The 18,179-nt window shown below is 39.9% G+C and overlaps 1 protein-coding gene across 1 annotated transcript; it reads right to left on the bottom strand.

The window, feature by feature from the left end:
• Positions 1-10,108: 10,108 nt before the first annotated feature.
• On the bottom strand, positions 10,109-11,359 carry LOC106543071 (trace amine-associated receptor 1). The gene has a single exon (XM_087719139.1). It carries the CDS (start codon positions 11,262-11,264, stop codon positions 10,224-10,226), a length of 1,041 nt encoding a protein of 346 aa, XP_087575265.1. The 5' UTR covers positions 11,265-11,359; the 3' UTR covers positions 10,109-10,223.
• Positions 11,360-18,179: the final 6,820 nt, after the last annotated feature.

Below are 18,179 nucleotides of genomic sequence, written 5' to 3'. Positions count from 1 at the left end.
CCAGCACATGACACATCTGGGCTACAAGTTTGACACGTGATTCTGTCTTAAAATCTCAGTAATTTCCCATTGTAGATATATTCCATGTTTCCTCTCCATTTTTCTATAACTTGCATTAAATTATCCTTAAATTGTCTATAAATGACACACCATGCTGTTCAATGTTGTTACAATTCTCTTAATCTATTATGTAAAAAAAGAAGCAGTAAACATCTCACTTTATTCATCATCTTAAAATGGGGGCCATCTTAGTCTTTTGTTCATCCTTGATATCCAGTTCCAAGATTGCAGTTAGTTGTACAAATCTTATTTCAAAATTCTGGCCCACCTTAAATTTAATTAATCCATCTACTTTGAAACTGGAAGAGAAGCTAATGCCATCTTAATCTCCGCAGTAAGAAAAAAAGAAGAGAGAGGAGAGGAGAAGAGAAAAAAAACCTTTGTAATTCCCTGGTCTGATACTTATTCTTTGCTTCAGTCACTGATCAAAATAAATTGCTTATAATAAATTTATAATCAGCCAAAAGTTTTTCTCTGCCTCTGCTTTTCCAAATTCTGATTTATGGCAGTTGGTGAATTAAAACTTCCTGCACAATCAGGGTTAAGTTGTCCATTATCAGTAAGAGGACATGCTTTTTTTCCATTGGTTATATTAGCTGGAAGGAATTCAAACAAAGTAAAAGTATTAGCTTCTGTTTAAGATCCAAAGCCAAATTTAGAGTTTATAATTGAGTGGGTTTGTCATTTCTCTGCTTTCTATTCTTCTGTTCAAAAGCGTTTCAAACAAAGAACTTCAGGGGGGGGGGGGGTGTTACAATCCTCTACCTTCGTTTCTTCATTTTTTTAGGGGAAAAAAGTCCTGATCTGACCATCAGGATTTTTTTGCCTTTTACAGATTTAATTTATAATTGTGGGTTAGATAAATTCTCTTACCAGGCCTTTCATCTGTCCTGGTCTCAGCCTGCTGCATTTGCTTGTCAAAAAGCCAGCATCTTGTTAGCCATGTTAATGATTGCTGCCCCAACTCTGATTCATAGGCAAATCTCTAATCCACGAGGGATCAGTTGCTTCCCTCAGGGTCTGATGAGTCGCTGCCCATCTTCGCTCCCACCTCCAGGAATCTTGGAATTGGATTGTCAGACAGAGACTCTTTAGAGCCCACACACCCCATGTCTGTCCAGCTGGAGAACTTCCTGTCGACCAGTGGAAGAATGATTGAGCTGAATCCATATGCACAGGATCTCTAGATTACTAGTAAGAATCCATCCTTATTGTTAACCTTGCTAACAGCCTATTTTCACTGCTCTCAATAATCTGTTCTATTGGAAGAAATATCCATCTGATTCAGTTCCAAGCTGGGAAAAAGACACTGGAAACATGGAGGCTGATTGGAAAGATGGTTTAATGATGAACAGAACCACATGGGTTCTGGTGCAGCTGAGCACATGAAGTTGAGAGTGGGGGGTATTTATATCTTGACTTGGGCTTTGCACTTGAGCTTCCTGTTACTGTACAAGAACATGTATTCTATTGGCTGTTGTCAAGACTCCCATGGTACCATATATAAATCCTAAGAGTTTCTCTGAGCTACGTTTGGTTGAAGTTTATGCAATGATGCAATGAAGGGGCTTGTTGGGCAATTCCTATTGTGGTTGAGGGCTAATCCTACCTTTGTTCAGGCCTTGCTGCAGAGAATTTACTTATTAATAGAGCTATCTATCTCTTTATCTCTTAAGTGCTGACATCTGCTGAGGGCTGTTAAGAAAGGTGGGGGCTGCTTTTCAAGAACATGTTTCTCCATTTCTCATCCAGGGAAATATAATATTCTGCCTGTTTAATATTTCACAAAATATTTCATTCTTCTAGGAGAGAGGTGGGTACTAACTTTCTACAGTTCAAAAGTTTTCAGGAAAGTTAAGTATATGATGCCATCTAATGAAAACCCATTGGAAGCAGATGGGGAATGCTCTTTGGGGATTGACCAATGAGTGTAGCAATTAGAAGTGTTGATAGCAAATGTCACACTTAATAGGGGAAATGATGCTCTAAAGGCCAAAGTTTGCATCCTGGCAAACATGAGTATATTGGGGTTGGTCAAAAACACAAACCATATTCTTCACATGCTTCAGATTTGCTGTCCTGCTGGGTTTCAGTAGAAACCAGAGACCTCATTAACCCATTTCTGTGGTACTTCTTGGCTATAATAAACGAGAGCTATGCAACAGAGGTGATTAAGGCTCTAATGAAGTTAAGTGTTGCTGGACTTTTGCAAAATGTTACTTTCCCAAATGAGGCCTTCTGTTTTGAAAACAGATGGCAAGAAGCCTCTCTGGGAATCTGCAGTGTTTGTCTCTAATCAGACACAAGAGGATGAAGTTTTTTTTTAAGTTCAAGTATACACTTAAGTGGTGGTAAGCTTTATATAAACTTTCTTTGGAAGGAATGTAATATATAACAAAGACTATTCACTGGTTCATAGAACTAAAAGAACGATAAGACAAATATTCAATCCAAAGTTCAGAGAACTGTTTTCAAAATCAATCAAGGAAAATTAAATTGAAGAGCTGCATGTGTGAGTCATTTTCTAATCCAAGAGAAATGGTTGCTGATCCTGAAGATGTTCTCAGTATCAACTACTGGCACCAGGTCCTCATTTTCAGAATCCACTAATTCAAGCAGACATCCTGATAATCGGATTAAAATGATGTCTCATTGCCTTTCCTTCAATGTTGCGCCCATCAGTTTAAAAACTGCAAAACTAAGCATAAGCCTGACCTTCTGGAATCTCACTTGTTTAATCTTCAAAATGCTTAGCACCCATTTCTAGTTAAAGCCATTTCTTCGCAGAATAGATATCCCTAAAAAAACCTCTCCTTAAACCTTGCTGGAAAGATTACCACAATTACTTTGGTTTTTATCATGAGGTGATTCTTCAACTGTATTGTACATGAACGCAAAGTTTAGAAATCTGGAGATAAAACCCCAGGGTGATAATAGACAAGATGTTTTTGTATAGAAACTGAATCGCATTGCAATTAAATCTCTTTTCACTCAAAATTCTGAAATCCAAACTGATCTCTGAGCTTCATGTACAATTGCCGGTCAAATTATTACCAATGATTACAAACTCATGGATATTTATCCTCTGCCTATTCTTAGTATGATCCTGATGACTAGTAGTTTCAGAGAGGGTGTCAAATTTAATATTTGTCCTGTTTTGAGCCATAGTTTCTTATGCAAGGTTTTAAAGTTTTGTAGACCTTAACTGTGGAAAGTTTAATGAACAGTTGACTGTTCCAGGCACCTATAAAATGAAACACAGAGATCACAGGGGCTAATCCCTTCAGATGTAGCAGCAGGATTGCATTTTGTGAGGAAAGCAGCAAATCAGTTTGTGCTGTGCGTTTCTTGATCTGCTAATGGCAGTCAATTATGCAGAAGTGAAGAAGGGAAGGAAATGCACACTGGGATGACATCATGGCATCGATACATGTTGCCATGTATTGCAAGAGCAAAAATACACACATGTGACATGATAGCTGTATTTTATCTGTAATCATGGGCCACAATCAGTTTGCACAAAGGAAACCAGGTGCTGAGTTTGTACTGAATTCATTCTGAAGATAGAGTAGCAGAATTATACTGGAAGGGACCTTGGAGGTCTTCTAGTACAAGCCCCTGCTCAAGCAGGAGACCCTCTTGTCAGTGCTGCACTACAAACAGATTGATCCCTTAGGATATGGAGGGGAAATTTAATCCCCCCCCCATATTCCATTTCTACTATCATTTCTCAACTGTTTATAGCACCCTGCTCTTTGATGGGGAAAACAGAAGGAGCTTCACTGACTAAATAAGACAAGTGAGAGAAATCTATGGGGAAGACAGAGATTTCAAACTGGGAGAAGAAAGTAATACATTTTAAAGATTTACCGTATTTTCTTTTTCTCAAACAGAAAACAACGCAGAGTATATATTGGGACAGGATGAATAATTTTGGTTTAAAATCTATGGGTCTTTCCAGTCAATGGGCTGGATTCAAGGTTTGTCAAAGTTGCGCTCGTAAAATCAGTGAGACCTGTTATTTATTTATTAGAAATTTTCAAACAAAAATGAGAACAAGAATAAAAGAATAAAAATACAGTGACAGGACGATAGGCACGTTAGTGCACTTCTGCACGTCCCTTCTACTAACCACTTAAGTCTGAAGTAAGGTCCACAGAAGTCAATTTGTGGCTGAAACTGTATCTGAAACAACTGAATCAGGTAGAGCATTCCAGACTTTGACAACTCTATTACAGAAATCATATTTTTACAGTCGTTTAGAATGATTTACATTAAGTTTAAAGCAGTTGATAGCGGCCATATTATTACGATTAAAACAAAAAAAGCCATTTACAGGTAAAACATTATTACATATAATTTTGTATGCAATACCTAGGTCTGACTGCAAATGATGCACTTCTAAGTTATCCAAACTGAGAATTTCGAGCCTAGTAGCAAAAGAAATTCTATTGTGTACAGAAAAGTGCAAGACTTTTCTCGTGAAATACTTCTGAACTGCTCGATTGTACCGATGTCAGATATATATGATGGGGATTCCGAACAGTTGAACAATACTCTAAGATTGGTCTAGAATAAGTTTTATAAGCTCTAATTAACAATACAATGTTTCCAGGAAAAAAACCCTGCATAAAATTAAATTTATAACTTTTAATGCTTTTTAGCAACGCTGTTATAGTGAACTTTGGAGCATAGGTCCTTGACAAAGTGAGGGCCATCAGCTAGTTCAGTGTCACCTAGCTTATACTTGACATTCTGATTACATTTACCAATATGAAAGACAGAGCATTTATTGATCGAAATTTGAAGTTGCCAAATGGGTGACCATTCAGACACATAGTCGAGATCATTTTGCAAAACAACGGAATTATCTGTAGTATTGAATAATTTTACATCATCGGCAAAAAGGAAGCAATTGCTTTTAAGTTGATCACATAAATTGTTGATATAGAGCAAGAAAAGCATAGGACTTAAGACGCTGCCTTGTGGAACACCACTGTTAACTGATGCAAGGTTAGACAGTTCCCTATTTTGACTTTCTGCAGTCTATTAAACAGGAAAGCAGCAATCCATTTGTTCGCAAGGACCAGAAATGCTGTAAGAGTTTAATTTCAACAGCAGTTTATTATGTACTACTGTTTCAAAAGCCTTACAAAGATCTATGTAAATTGCATCTACAGCTTTGCCTTGATCAAGACGTGTAGCCCAGATGTTTTTACAGTGCAAAAATTGGAGATTACTGATGAGTTTTTCCCAAAGCCAAACTGTTTGTCGGATAGCAAGTTGTTTGTCTCTAAGTGATGAACAATGGATTGGTTTATAATTGATTCCATAACTTTGCATGCAATACAACACAAAGAGATTGCTCTATAATTTTCAACTGAACTAGGGTTATCCTTTTTAAAAAATTAGTATAACTATAGCTGATGGATTCGTAACTGGCTGACCAACCACACTCAACGTGTAGTCCTCAATGGAACTGCATCTTCATGGAGGGAAGTATGCAGTGGAGTACCCCAAAGCTCTGTTTTGGGCCCAGTATTCTTCAACATCTTCATCAATGATTTGGATGAGGGAATACATGGCGAACTCATCAAACTTGCAGATGATACCAAGCTGGCAGGAATAGCTAATACTCCAGAAGACAGGCTTAAGATACAGAAGGATCTTGTCAAACTTGAACATTGGGCACTATCTAATAAAATGAAATTAAATGGTGAAAAGAGTAAGGTTCTACATTTAGGCAACAAAAACAAAATGCACAGACACAGTATAGGTGCTACCTTGCTCAACAATAGTAACTGTGAAATGGATCTTGGAGTCCTAGTGGACAACCATTTAAATATGAGCCAGCAGTGTTCAGCAGCTGCCAAAAAAGCCAATACAGTTCTAGGCTGCATAAACAGAGGGATAGAATCAAGATCACATGAAGTTTTAATACCACTTTATAATGCCTTGGTAAGGCCACACTTGGAATTCTGCATTCAGTTTTGGTCACCACAATGTAGAAAAGATGTGGAGACTCTAGAAAGAGTACAGAGAAGAGCAACAAAGATGATTAGGGAACTGGAGACGAAAACATATGAAGAACAGTTGCAGGAAGTGGGTATGTCTAGTTTAATAGAAAGAAGGAGTAGGGGAGACATGATAGCAGTGTTCCAATATCTCAGGGGTTGCCACAAAGAAGAGGGAGTCAAACTATTCACCAAGGCACCTGAGGGTAGAACAAGAAGCAATGAGTGGAAACTAATCAAGGAGAGAAGCAACTTAGAACTGAGGAGAATTTTCCTGACAGTTAGAACGATTGATCAGTGGAACAACTTGCCTCCAGAAGTTGTTAATGCCCCAACACTGGAAGTCTTTAAGATGATGTTGGACAGCCATTTGTCTGAAAAGGTATAGGGTTTCCTGCCTAGGCAGGTGGTTGGACTAGAAGACCTTCAAGGTCCCTTCCAACTCTGCTATTGTATTGTATTGTATTGTATTGATGACCATAGATCAGGCCGATCTTGTTAGAGTCAGTGCTGTTGATTTCAAGGGGAAAATCTGTTTCAAGGTCTATCCTAAATACTGTCAAGTCAGCTTCCAGCTCCTGACTTTAGAAAGCAAACAGCAGATTATTAAGATGCTCAGCAGTGCTGAAGCAATTAGTGGAGCTTTTATAACAAGAGGCAATCCACATCCAAAGCTAAGGCTTCTATGCAAACGTGACAAATAGGCAGCTTTAGTGAAAGGTTTGGTAGCTTCCTAAAGACTTTTGTGTGGCATAGGTGTAGGTCACAAAGGTGGAAGAGCAGGTACCTTTTGATAGGAGGAGAAGGGAGATGGTTCATCTCTTTGGGAATTCTAATAGCTTTATGACTTCATCCCTGCAGGTTAAAATGTCACATAGTGCCAATTATCAGTGATCAGAGCGAAGATGCCTTCCTAGAGATAAGCTGCTCTTCAGTGAGGTTCCTAGACCCTGGGGAAGCTTTCCTCTTTTTGTAACCCACTCTCAGAGGGGAGAGTGAGGGTGAGAGTTTGGGTCAGGTTTAAGGTGTGAGTGAGGGTGAGAGGGTTAGGAGGAGGAGGAAGAGGGTGAAAGAGTGAGGGTGAGGGAGAGGCTGAGAGGGAGAGTAGGTTGAAAGTCAGGGTCAGGGTCAGGGAGGATAATAGGTATGGGGGATGAAAGGAAGAAAAGATAAAAAGGGGAAGGGGAAGGGGAAAAAGGTATGGAGGAGGAGGGGAACAAAAAGGTGCGATAGAATGGATAGGAGAGGAGAGGGAGACAGGATAGGGAGGGAAGAGAAGGGGGGATAGGAAGGGGAGGGGCATGAAGTGAAGTGGAGTGGGCCTGGTATGAGAGGGGAGGGTAGGAGAACAGGACAGGCAGAGAGATAAAGATAGGTACAAATAGGGATGGGGAAATTTTAATGCCGCTATTACTTCACCCAGGCTGGTTATTATCAGAGATAAGGGAGAAGGAGGGAGAGACAAGAGTGGGAGAAGAATAGGGAAGCGGAAGGGGTGGGGAACGAAGAGGTAGACTGGACTGGAGAAGAAGGGGACAGGGAGGGGGGAATCCTAATGTCTTTAAGACTTCATCCATGCAGGTTATTATAAGAGGTAAGTGAGAAGGAGGGAGAGGAAGGGTGAGGGGAATGAGGAGGAGAGGGGGAAAGACAGGAAGGACAGAGGGAAAGGAAGGAGGAATGGGGATAAAGAGGTGCAATGAGCCAGGGAAAAGAGACAAGGGGGGAGGGGGAGGTGACACACAGAAGGACACACTTTGTGTACTTCCCCCAAAGCCATAGATGCAGTCACCAGAACCTTTCCAAATTTTCTTGTTGAACTCCTAAAACATGGCAGTAGGTAGAATGCATATTTTACAGAAGAAAATACTGAGAGAAGTTTCAAATATCTAAAAGGCAATAATATGCCAGAGGGGTAGTCATCTTCTTGAGGGCAGGATATAAACTGAAAAGTTATAATGAAAAGGAAGATGACTCAGGATGAACTTTAGGAGGAGTTCAGAACTGTCAAGCAGACTCACAAACTGCTTTGAAGACTGGTGAACTTGCCTTCATTCAAATGGAGACTGGATGGTGAACTGGTGACCGTTTAAATGGTTTTTGGAATGAGCATAGGATGTATTGCATTGAATTTATGGTCCCCTCCAAGGCATACATTCTATTATTCTCTGATTCATCACATTGACCATTTAAGTTTAATTCAGTTTAAATTTACAATTCATTGTTGCTGTTCCAGATTGTCCCATATTTTGGATGTAGCCTTTAAAATGCCATTCAAAAGCCAAATGCAGCCTTCATTCTCCCCAGAAGGTGCATAGCCTCACTTCAGATAGAAAGTGGCTAGCTTGTATGAACACTTCTATAATTGCATAGGGCTTGCTCAGTCTTTACAAAAGCCAATAAATATTGTGAAGACAGAGTGCTTCTGTCAAAGGAAACTGGCATTATAAAAACTTCTTTTATGGTTCATGTTAGATTTCTTTTGAAAATTATACTTTCAATCCAACATACTCAAGTCAAATAGAAAATACTAGGGCACAGTTTTTATTAACAGAAGCGTTTGATTTCAGTCTATTAAATTAAGCACACTGGGAGTTAAGGTTTGTTAAAAATCATAAGACTGAGAGACTATTTATTCATTGAATGACAACTTAATAAATGTGACTGAATATATGGACATGCAGAATAGTTAATCCAACTCATAGTTGATCAGCTTGCACTATGTCTTTTATAATAAAAATATCAATATAAATGATTATATTATTTTAAATTGCAAAGAATTATTTTTGTCAGCTGGGTTCTCAGTCCCAAGTACAATTAATTCTCATATAGTATGTATCTATAGAACATGAATTCATTCATACATGATTATTAAATAGAGGAATGATATTTATGTAGCATTGTCTATGTACAACTTTCCTGAGTCTCAATTTTGTTCTTATAAGAAATGGGAAGTGAACATTACCAGCACTTCTCAGCTGAACACTTGCCACTTTGTCTGTCCAAGTCACTTACTACCTGTACACTACTTTATAGTATCTATTGTGCCCTCTCCTAAGTGTGGATATTATTTCTTCCTAAGTGTGCTGCCCTCTCACCAACTAAGTAAACTAGAACATGCCAAAGGATGTATTTATTTATTTAGTATATGGCCATACCAGTGGTGGGTTTCAAATTTTTTTAGAACCTCTTCTGTAGGTGTGGCCTGCTTTGTGGGAGTGGCTTGCTGGCCATGTGACCGGGTGGGAGTGGCCAACTTGTAAAATGTGGTGAAACTCACTTAACAATGCTTTTGCTTAGCAACCAAAATGTTGCCTCAGAAACTCTGGCATTTGAAGCATGCAAGTCTTAAAGCTGTCAAATTACAAGACCCTTGCAACCCTAACCCTTTAGGGAAAAAACCCCCAGGGATGCTCAAACTTGGCAGCTTTAAGACTTGTGGACTTCAACTCCCAGAATTCCTCCTCTCGCTCTTCATCTTGATGATGTGTGGATGGGCGGTGGGAGGGTGCTGGAACCGGTTCTAAACGGCACTGTAGATTTGTGGAACCTCTTCTATAGAAGAGGTTAGAACTGGCAGGAACCCACCCCTGGGCCATACCAAAGAAGTATGTTTGTGATGAAATATCCAGTAGAGAAAAGTGGGGGGAGCTTACTCAGCTGAGGAAAACTCTTGAAATTCTAGATTGTTTTGAAAGAAATGACATAATGTGTGCCATCAAGTGTGCTGTTTGCTTAAGGAAGGTTGTGTTATGGACTTCTGAAGATATCTTGAAAAAATATTAGGATTATTTTTTAAAGTATGTAAACAAATATCTCTGGGGCACTCAGCTTAAAGTTAGTGAAATAGCAAAGACAGATCAGCCACCAGAATCAAATATGGCACAAATTTGTGTTATCTTTTGTATCTCATCCTGGTCTCCTTGCAGTACGGAGGCCTTCCCTTCATAGGTCCATGCCAAAGTCCATGTTGTTTCTGGAAAGAAGTAATCTACACATATTATTTGGTTATTTTCATTTTTTAATGAGCCATTTCTGTTAAACTTACAAGTAACAGCTGGGAGCACAAAGTTACATTAAACTGCTCCTTCACCCTCACCTCTGAGGAGAACGAACTACTGAGGATCTGTGTTTCCCTTTCAGTATGGTTTAGTCCAAAAATAATTGAGTTCTGGATGAGTCCTGCTGAAAAACCCTTCCCAGTAAAATCAGCTTCAAGGCCCTTCGAAACCATAAATAAAAGTATGCATAAACAATTGGGTTAAGTGTGGAATTCAAATAACCAAACCAAACCATTGCATCAATAAGAATGGGTGGGATTGTATAATTCATAAATGGGCTCAATATGATGCAGAAGAAGAATGGCGACCAGCATATGAGGAAAACTCCAACCACTATACTTAATGTTTTTGCAGCTTTTCGTTCTCTGTTGTGGGAAATATGATGCTGTAGTTCAAACCTTATCTGTACTTGGCTCATAGCAACTGTAATGGACCTGGCTTGCCTTTGGGCTATTATGTATATCTTCCCATAGACAACTAGCATGACAAACCCAGGGATGTAGAAGGAAAACATGGAGGCCACCACACCCGAAGTTTCATTGAAAAAGACAAAGCATCCTCCCACACAATAAATAAACTCGTGGAACATTTCTTCCGCCCCCAATAAGTTGAGTTGCAAAAAGACCAGTCCAAAAGCAAACAAGGCAGGAAATATCCAACTGATAAAAATCATGATTAATATGACAGAAGTGTTTATCTTGGTTTTGTACCGCAGTGGGTCACAGACTGCGTAGTAACGGTCAATTGAGATAAAGGAAAGATGGAAAATGGAAGCAGTGCTCAGCATGATATCCACACTGGTGTGGATTTTGCAGAAGAACTCTCCAAAGTACCAGCAGTTCTCAACCGATCTTATCATGCTGTAAGGCATGACGCAGAAGCCGAGAAGGAAATCCACTGTGGCCATCGAGAGTATAAGGAAATTTGTAGGCGTGTGGAGCTTCTTAAAATGTGATACGGAGATGATAACAGCCAGATTGCCAGCCACAGTAGCCAGGATCACACACAGCATGAAGGTGTACATGGAAAATCGGATGCTCATTGACCAGCTGTTCTTTACGCAGGAGCCATTGATGGACTCACAGCACAACTGCATCCTTTCAAAAGGTTCAGATACATGCAAGCCCATCTCAGGTGCAGTCCTAGGGGATATCACATGTGCAATCTTATGGATATCTTCTTCTAGTTGCAAGAACCTTAAGAATTCCTTAGTCTTGTGTCATCCTGCAGAGGAATATCATCTGTCAAGGATAGATAGGAAGCACAATATGAATATTTAGAGTTGAGATAAAACTATTCTCCCACAACTTCAAAGCACATTAATCCTTGGTGGCACAGTGGTTACAGTGCAGTACTGCAGGCTACTTCTGCTGATCACCGGCTGCCAGCAGTTTGGCAAATAGAATCTCACCAGGCTCAAGGTTGACTCAACCTTCCATCCTCCTGAGGTGGGTAAAATGAGAACCCAGATTGTTGGGGCAATATGCTGACTCCAGCAGTGGACTTCAAAAATTTTAGCAAGGGGTTCTCTGCCCCGTTACTTGATGGGCATGGCCATCGTGGGTGTGGCCTAGTCATCCTCCTGCACCATGGTGGGGGGGCATTTTTGCCCTCCCTATGCCATTTTTTTTTGCCCTCCGCGAGCCTCACCACACACTCTGCACTTAACCTGCATCCAAAACAGGCTGTGTGGGGACTCCTGGGAGGGGAGGGGAGGGGTGGATGGAGTCAGCAGGAGTGGGATTTGGGGGTTCTCCAAACTGCACAGAATTTTAGCTGGAGCTTCTCCTGAACCCCTGCGAACCCCCAGCAGCCCACCCCTGGCTGACTCTGTAAACCACTTAGAGAGGGCAGTAAAGCACTGTGAAGCGGTATATAAGTCTAAGTGCTATTGCTATTCCTTGTCCTGTGGTGTGTGCGTATCTTGTCTGTGTCTGCGTGTGTTCAAGAAATCATATAGCGGACTAGTAATAACAGGGCGTCTACTTATTTCCATAACTTCTCCTGGATTGTCACTCTAATTTTTTGACTCACAAGACAGGGCAGAAAGAAATTCTCTGGTTTTGATTGGGCTCCAGGGACCATCCGAATGCCAAGTCAGAAGAGAAAGGGAACAGGAAGCCCTGCTATGGATAGGTAAGGCATGATGTCAAAAAAGGGGGAGAGGCTAATGATCATTTGCTTGTGACCATGGCTATACTGTAAAGAGGAAAATCATTGTATTACACCACTGGCCAGTATTTATTGTACATTGTTTCAACTTTTTCATCAAAACTGTAGGACTAATCAGGTTTATTCAGCTAAGCTACCCCAAAACCTGACCACTGACCTGCAGTTCTGCATAACAACCCGCTGGGAGATCCAGCATCCTCTGTTGTGTAAACAATAAACAGTAACAGTGTTGGAAGGGACCTTGGAGGTCATGTAGTCCAATCCCCTGCTCAATGCTAGCCCAATGGATTTAAGCAATTTGATGTGCTGGACATTTTTGCTTGGACACATTCAATGATTTATGGCCTGGTCCTGTATAACTTGGAGACGAAATGGTAAAATAAGGAGTCTTGAGACAATTGCAGTTTTATGAACGCCATCTTTCTTTCCTCTGGAAGCAATGCATTTTTATACTGTTAATTGCCCTATTTTAATAGTAATCTTATTTTAGCAAGTTGATATGCTATGAACCTGATATGAAAGCAACCCTCTGAAATAATTATATGGCTTCTCAAAGGGAAAAGAGCAACCCATTACTCCCCCTCAACCCTCACAGTCTTAGAATTTACATAGCTTTCTCCAATTCATTCTAATGCAAGGAACAGCTTTACTGGAAGGTATTGACCTCATAAATCTGCTAGATTAACAGATTAACAGAGTTGGAAGGGACCTTGTAGGTCATCTAGTATTCTAGTCCAACCCCCTGCTGAAGCAGGAGACCCTAATCATTTCTGATATTTAGCAGTCCAATTTCTTTTTGAAAGCTTCCAGTGATGAAGCTCCCACAACTTCTTTTGTGAAAATATATTTTATTCATTTTTTCACATTCCATTTGCAATCACTTATATACAGGGTATTTACTATAAGAAAAGGAAAAAAAAAGGGAATAAAACGAACAAATAAAAAGGAAACACAACTCATCATTCACAACCCCACCTAACCCTTCCATCCTCCATACACCCCATCTACCCCCTCCAACTTTCCTTTCTCCCTCTAACACTCCCCTCCTACTTCCCTTTCCCCTCAAGCCTTCCTTCTCCCCTTACTCCCCAGACACCCTCCTTACATTCCCCTTACTCCTTCCTTACTCCTCCCTCTTCTTTCCCTCTACCTCCCTCCTTGGTGTATGCCTTTATTCGAGTGTTGTTTGATCTGATAAAAGTAAAATGAACCAAGGGAAGAAAAAAAATAAAAGAAAAAAAGAACCACCGTATATAAATACATTCTTGTTCTTATTAAGACTATGTTAACACCCCCCCACCCCCCACCCCCCACAAATCCCCATCCCTAATCCTCCCGACTTCCCAGGGCCCACACCTGGCACTACCTTCTGTCTAAAATATCTTGTATACATATGGATTAAAAAATAAAAGTAATATGTCAAAAGAAAGAAAAACAGAAAAAAAAGAAGAGAGAAAAGAAAAGAGAAAAGAAAAAAAAAGAAAAAAAAGAAACCACTCTTTGTGTTGATCTCAGCCCCCCATCTTTATCTATGCTTAAATAGTATAAATCATTCTATCTATATTTTATTCTCGTCTCTTACTTCTTTGCTATTTACCCCAACCTTCTCTCATGATCCCTTCCGATAAAATTTAAGCAACGTGGTTCATGCCACATATTCAAATATGACTTTACAGAAGAGTAATCAAACTTTCCCTTCTAGTAAAATTTAAACAGCGTAAATGATCTTTCTTAACCTCCTTTTCAAACAGTAATTCAAAATAATCTAGCCAAGCTTCCCCTTCTTAGTAAAATTAAGCAGCGTAGATCAAATATTACTTTACACAGAAATCAATTTGTATCTTAAGATAATTCCAACTGACTTTCTCTTCTAATAGGATTTAAATAACGTAGTTCATTCCACATGCATTTTACCCTCATCCCTTACTTGTCTGATATTTACCACTATCAAATTTATACTAGCATTTGTTTAAAATCTAACTCAAAGCAATTTCAACCAACTTTCCCTTCTAATAAAAGTTAAATAGCATGGATCACTCCACATATTCAAATAATACTTTCAGCAAGAGTCAGTTAACCTTCTGTTTTAAAGTAGTCCCTTCTAACAAAGTTTAAGCAACATAAATCATTCCGCATTCTTTTTACACTTATCTTAAGATAATCCCAACCGGCTTTCTGTTCTAATAAGCTTTAAACAACGTAAATCATTCCACATATATTTTACCCTCATCCCTTGCTTGTCTGATGTTTACCACTATCAAATTTATGCTAACGTTAATTTAAAATCTAGCTCAAAGTAGTTTCACCCAGCTTTCCCTTCTAATAAGAATTAGTCCGCTTTTTCTACCGGAGAGAGGTCTCAAACCCCCATTCAGTCCTCAACTTTGGCGAGTATTTTGAAATGTCTAAATTCTCGATCTCCGTTTTTCTGCTTCTCCGAGGGAGGAAGGGCTACCCCCTCCATCTTGCAGCCCCATGGCCTGTCGCTTGCCTTCTCCTTCCGCTTGTCTCTCCTCTCTTCCAAGCGAATCAGGAAGTCCCGCCTTCAGAGTCCTACAATAGAAATCTTGAGCCTCCGAAACAGAGTTAAGACGAAATCTTTGATTCTCAAATGTAACCGTGATACCGGCAGGGGCCTCCCATCTGTATCGAATCTGTTGACTCCTAAGCTCCTTAGTTAAAAAGGTGTAGTCCCTTCTTGCTTTCAGCATCTGGAAAGGAATATCTTTGAAGACAATCAGGTCCTGGTCATCAACTCAGAGACTGTTATTATGAAACTTTTGCACAATCGCATTTCTAGATTCTTTTGTAAAGAAATGTATAATTATGTCCCTCGGGAGCTGTCGCTGTTCCGCTATCAATGAGTTCTGGCGATAGATTTTCCGAATCTGCCAATCAAAGTTAAGTCCCGGGCTTCCCACCGCATGGCTGAAGGCTTCAGCAAAGGTCTGTTTCAGATTCTCTTGCTCCTTTTCACAGAATCCTCTGACTCTTATTGCGAATGCCTTCCTATTAAAATTTATCATCATAAGCTGTTCTTCATTGTCTCTAATTTTTTGTTGTAAAATTTGAATATTGGTAGTCAAATTAAAATTAGCCTTCTCCAAACTTTCCAATTTGTTCTCTATTTCAGCAGAGTAATCTGACAGGGCAGACACGGCTGCAAACGTATTCGCCTTCATTTGATTAACTTTAGACTTTAAATCATCATATAGTTCCAATACAAATTCCTTAATTTCTTGTTTAAAGGCATTAAACATTTTAAGGAGATATTCCTGTGTTAAAAATTCTCCAGTAGAGGGCATAGGAGACAAAGGCTGTGGTTCCAGTAAAAATTCTTTAAATTCTTTAGACACATTTGTAGCAAGACGCTTCTTTGACCTGGGTGCCATAATAAATAAACAAGTAAGCAGCGCTTTGCTCCCTTCTGTTTCCAAAGAAGAAGGGTTTATTTTGTTAAGGAGCGGTCTGCAGGAAGGTAAAACTGGCTAAGTACATCCACTATCAATCACCCACGGAGAGAAATCGCCATTTTGAAGTCCGTTTAGACAAAGAAGTCTCTAAGACAGATGGTGCTGGTATTTAAGATAGTAATAAAAGCATAAATCTCACAGGAGTGGGACCCGCCCGTATCAACCTAGCTTGAAAAAAACTTTGTTTTGTCCTGGGGGGGGCTAGCCTGTCTGGGGCTGCCAAAAAAAAAAAAAGGCAGCTGAGAAGAACTGGCTGGAGATAAAAGCTCCGCTCCGGCTGGATCTAATCTCTATCCACAGCCAAAAAAAGAAAAAGGCTGTGGTTTACGAATAGACCCTTGCCTACAGAGCTACTCCCTGCCCCTTTCTTAGCCAAAAAGGGGAGATATCTATGATCTTATTTAGATATACAGACCAGATATCTGAGGAGCTCGGTGGAGCCCTCCTCGGCAACAGGCCACGCCCCCAGGAAGTCCCGCTCCCACAACTTCTGAAGGCATCTTCTGTTGCATTGGTTGATTGCTCTCACTGTCAGAAAATTTCTCCTTATTTCTGGATTGAATCTCTCCTTGTTCAGTTTCCATCCATTATTCCTTGTCTGGCCTTCAGGTACTTTGGAAAATAGCTTGACCCCTCTCTATGGCAAATATTGGAACACTGCTATCATGTCCCCTCTAGTCCTTCTCTTCACTAGACTAGCCACGCCCAGTTCTGCAACCATTCATCGTATGTTTTAACCTGCATTCCACTAATCATCTTGCACTCTTTCTAGAGTCTCAACATCTTTTTAGTATGTAGTAACCAAAACTAGATGTAGTATTCTAGATATGGTCTTATTAAGGCTTACTAAGGTATTAATCAGTTGATGTCACTGTTCATTGCTGTACTACTTCTCTTCACTATTTTTGCTCATGTTGTGTTGCCTACATCTAGCCATTTTTGTTTATTCAGGATGTTGTGTTGAAATAAACCACAGCTTAGTAAAGTCTGTGAAATTAACCCTAAGAATGGCATACCTCCCCTTATGAATGATAATAATGCAAAAATATTGTGATACACTGTAAGGAGCCCACTTTATTTAACACCCAAGGATTTTATCAGACCTGGATATGATATCAGACCTGGATAGCTAGCCTGTATTACTTTATTAATTGATTAGTCTTATGACCCTATCATGTAGCTAGCCATGTTCTAGGCCAGTGATGGTTAACCTTTTCTCCACTGAGTGCTGAAACTGGAGCGTGTGGATGTGCCAGAGCACGAGAACCCGGAAGAGAGCAGCTGGCAGATGCACATGCGCGAGGCGGCCAGCTGCTCTTCCAGGTTCTGTCATGTGCATGTGCCCCTGATCAGTTGTCCGGCATGTATGCACATGCCAGAAGCTGGAAGAAAGTGGCTGGCTGGTGCGCATGCCCACAAAGAGGTTCCATAGGTTCATCATCACGGTTCTAGGCTTTAGCTATCCTTGCAATGTTTTTCCTTTAAACAATTATCCTTTTTATAGTTTTAAATATTGTTTAATTGATTAATCACTAGGATTAAATCAAATTCCTAGTCAGGAATGCCCATAAGCATACACAGAATCCTTTAAACTCCAAGAATATGAGACTTGATCTGAGTCCCATGTAATAATTATTCTAGGAAATAGCGCAGATTTGTGTCCTAGGACACAAATAAATGCAGAGAGGGAATATTATTTTGCTGATAGAGAATTATTTCTGTAATCCTGGCCCTGGGACTAAAATATACTGTCCCCTCCATGGAAGCACAGTGCTGGTAACATTGAGAGCTTTAGTCTAAACAGGAGGATGCCTTTGTAAAATAGATGAGAGCAGCAGAAAGGTCAGTGTTTTTCAGAAATGGGATTGTTGCGATTAAGGAGCCGGGAATGCCCAGTGGTTAGAATACACTATTGCAGACTAATTCTGCTGACTGCTAGCAGCTCAATTCTCACTGGCTCAAGGATGACTCAGCCTTCCATCCTTCCAAGGTTGGTAAAATAAGGACCCAGATTGTTGGGGGCCCTATGCGGACTCTGTAAACTGCTTAGAGTAGGCTGTAAAGCACTGTGAAGCTGTATATAAGTCTAAGTGTTATTGCTGTGTTGCAATAAAGGAAGTAAAATAAAAGGCAAAAATTGCAGAGTATATTTTGCAAAGTAAAAGGGAGAGATATGAGATGAAGAAAAAATAGATTGGAAGAGGGGGAACAAGAGAAACGAAGAAGATAATTTGTATATTTATTATGATTTTCTTTTTATTTATAGCTGTCTAGAAAGACGTCAGGCAAGATCCACATTGGAAACTTAATCCAAAGCAAGAATGAACATTGGCACTTAGGTCACCATGACTAGGCAGTACTGTAATGGATTCAAAATTGAGAATGCAAATCATATCAAA

The sequence above is a fragment of the Thamnophis sirtalis genome, unplaced genomic scaffold (genome assembly GCF_051295495.1).
Source record: "Thamnophis sirtalis isolate CommonGarterSnake01/CBP01778 unplaced genomic scaffold, rThaSir2_p1.2 scaffold_6, whole genome shotgun sequence".
In the NCBI taxonomy this organism is placed as follows: domain Eukaryota; kingdom Metazoa; phylum Chordata; class Lepidosauria; order Squamata; family Natricidae; genus Thamnophis; species Thamnophis sirtalis.
The sequence above is the reverse complement of the archived record's forward strand: the minus strand, read 5'-3'. Positions and strand labels throughout refer to the sequence as shown.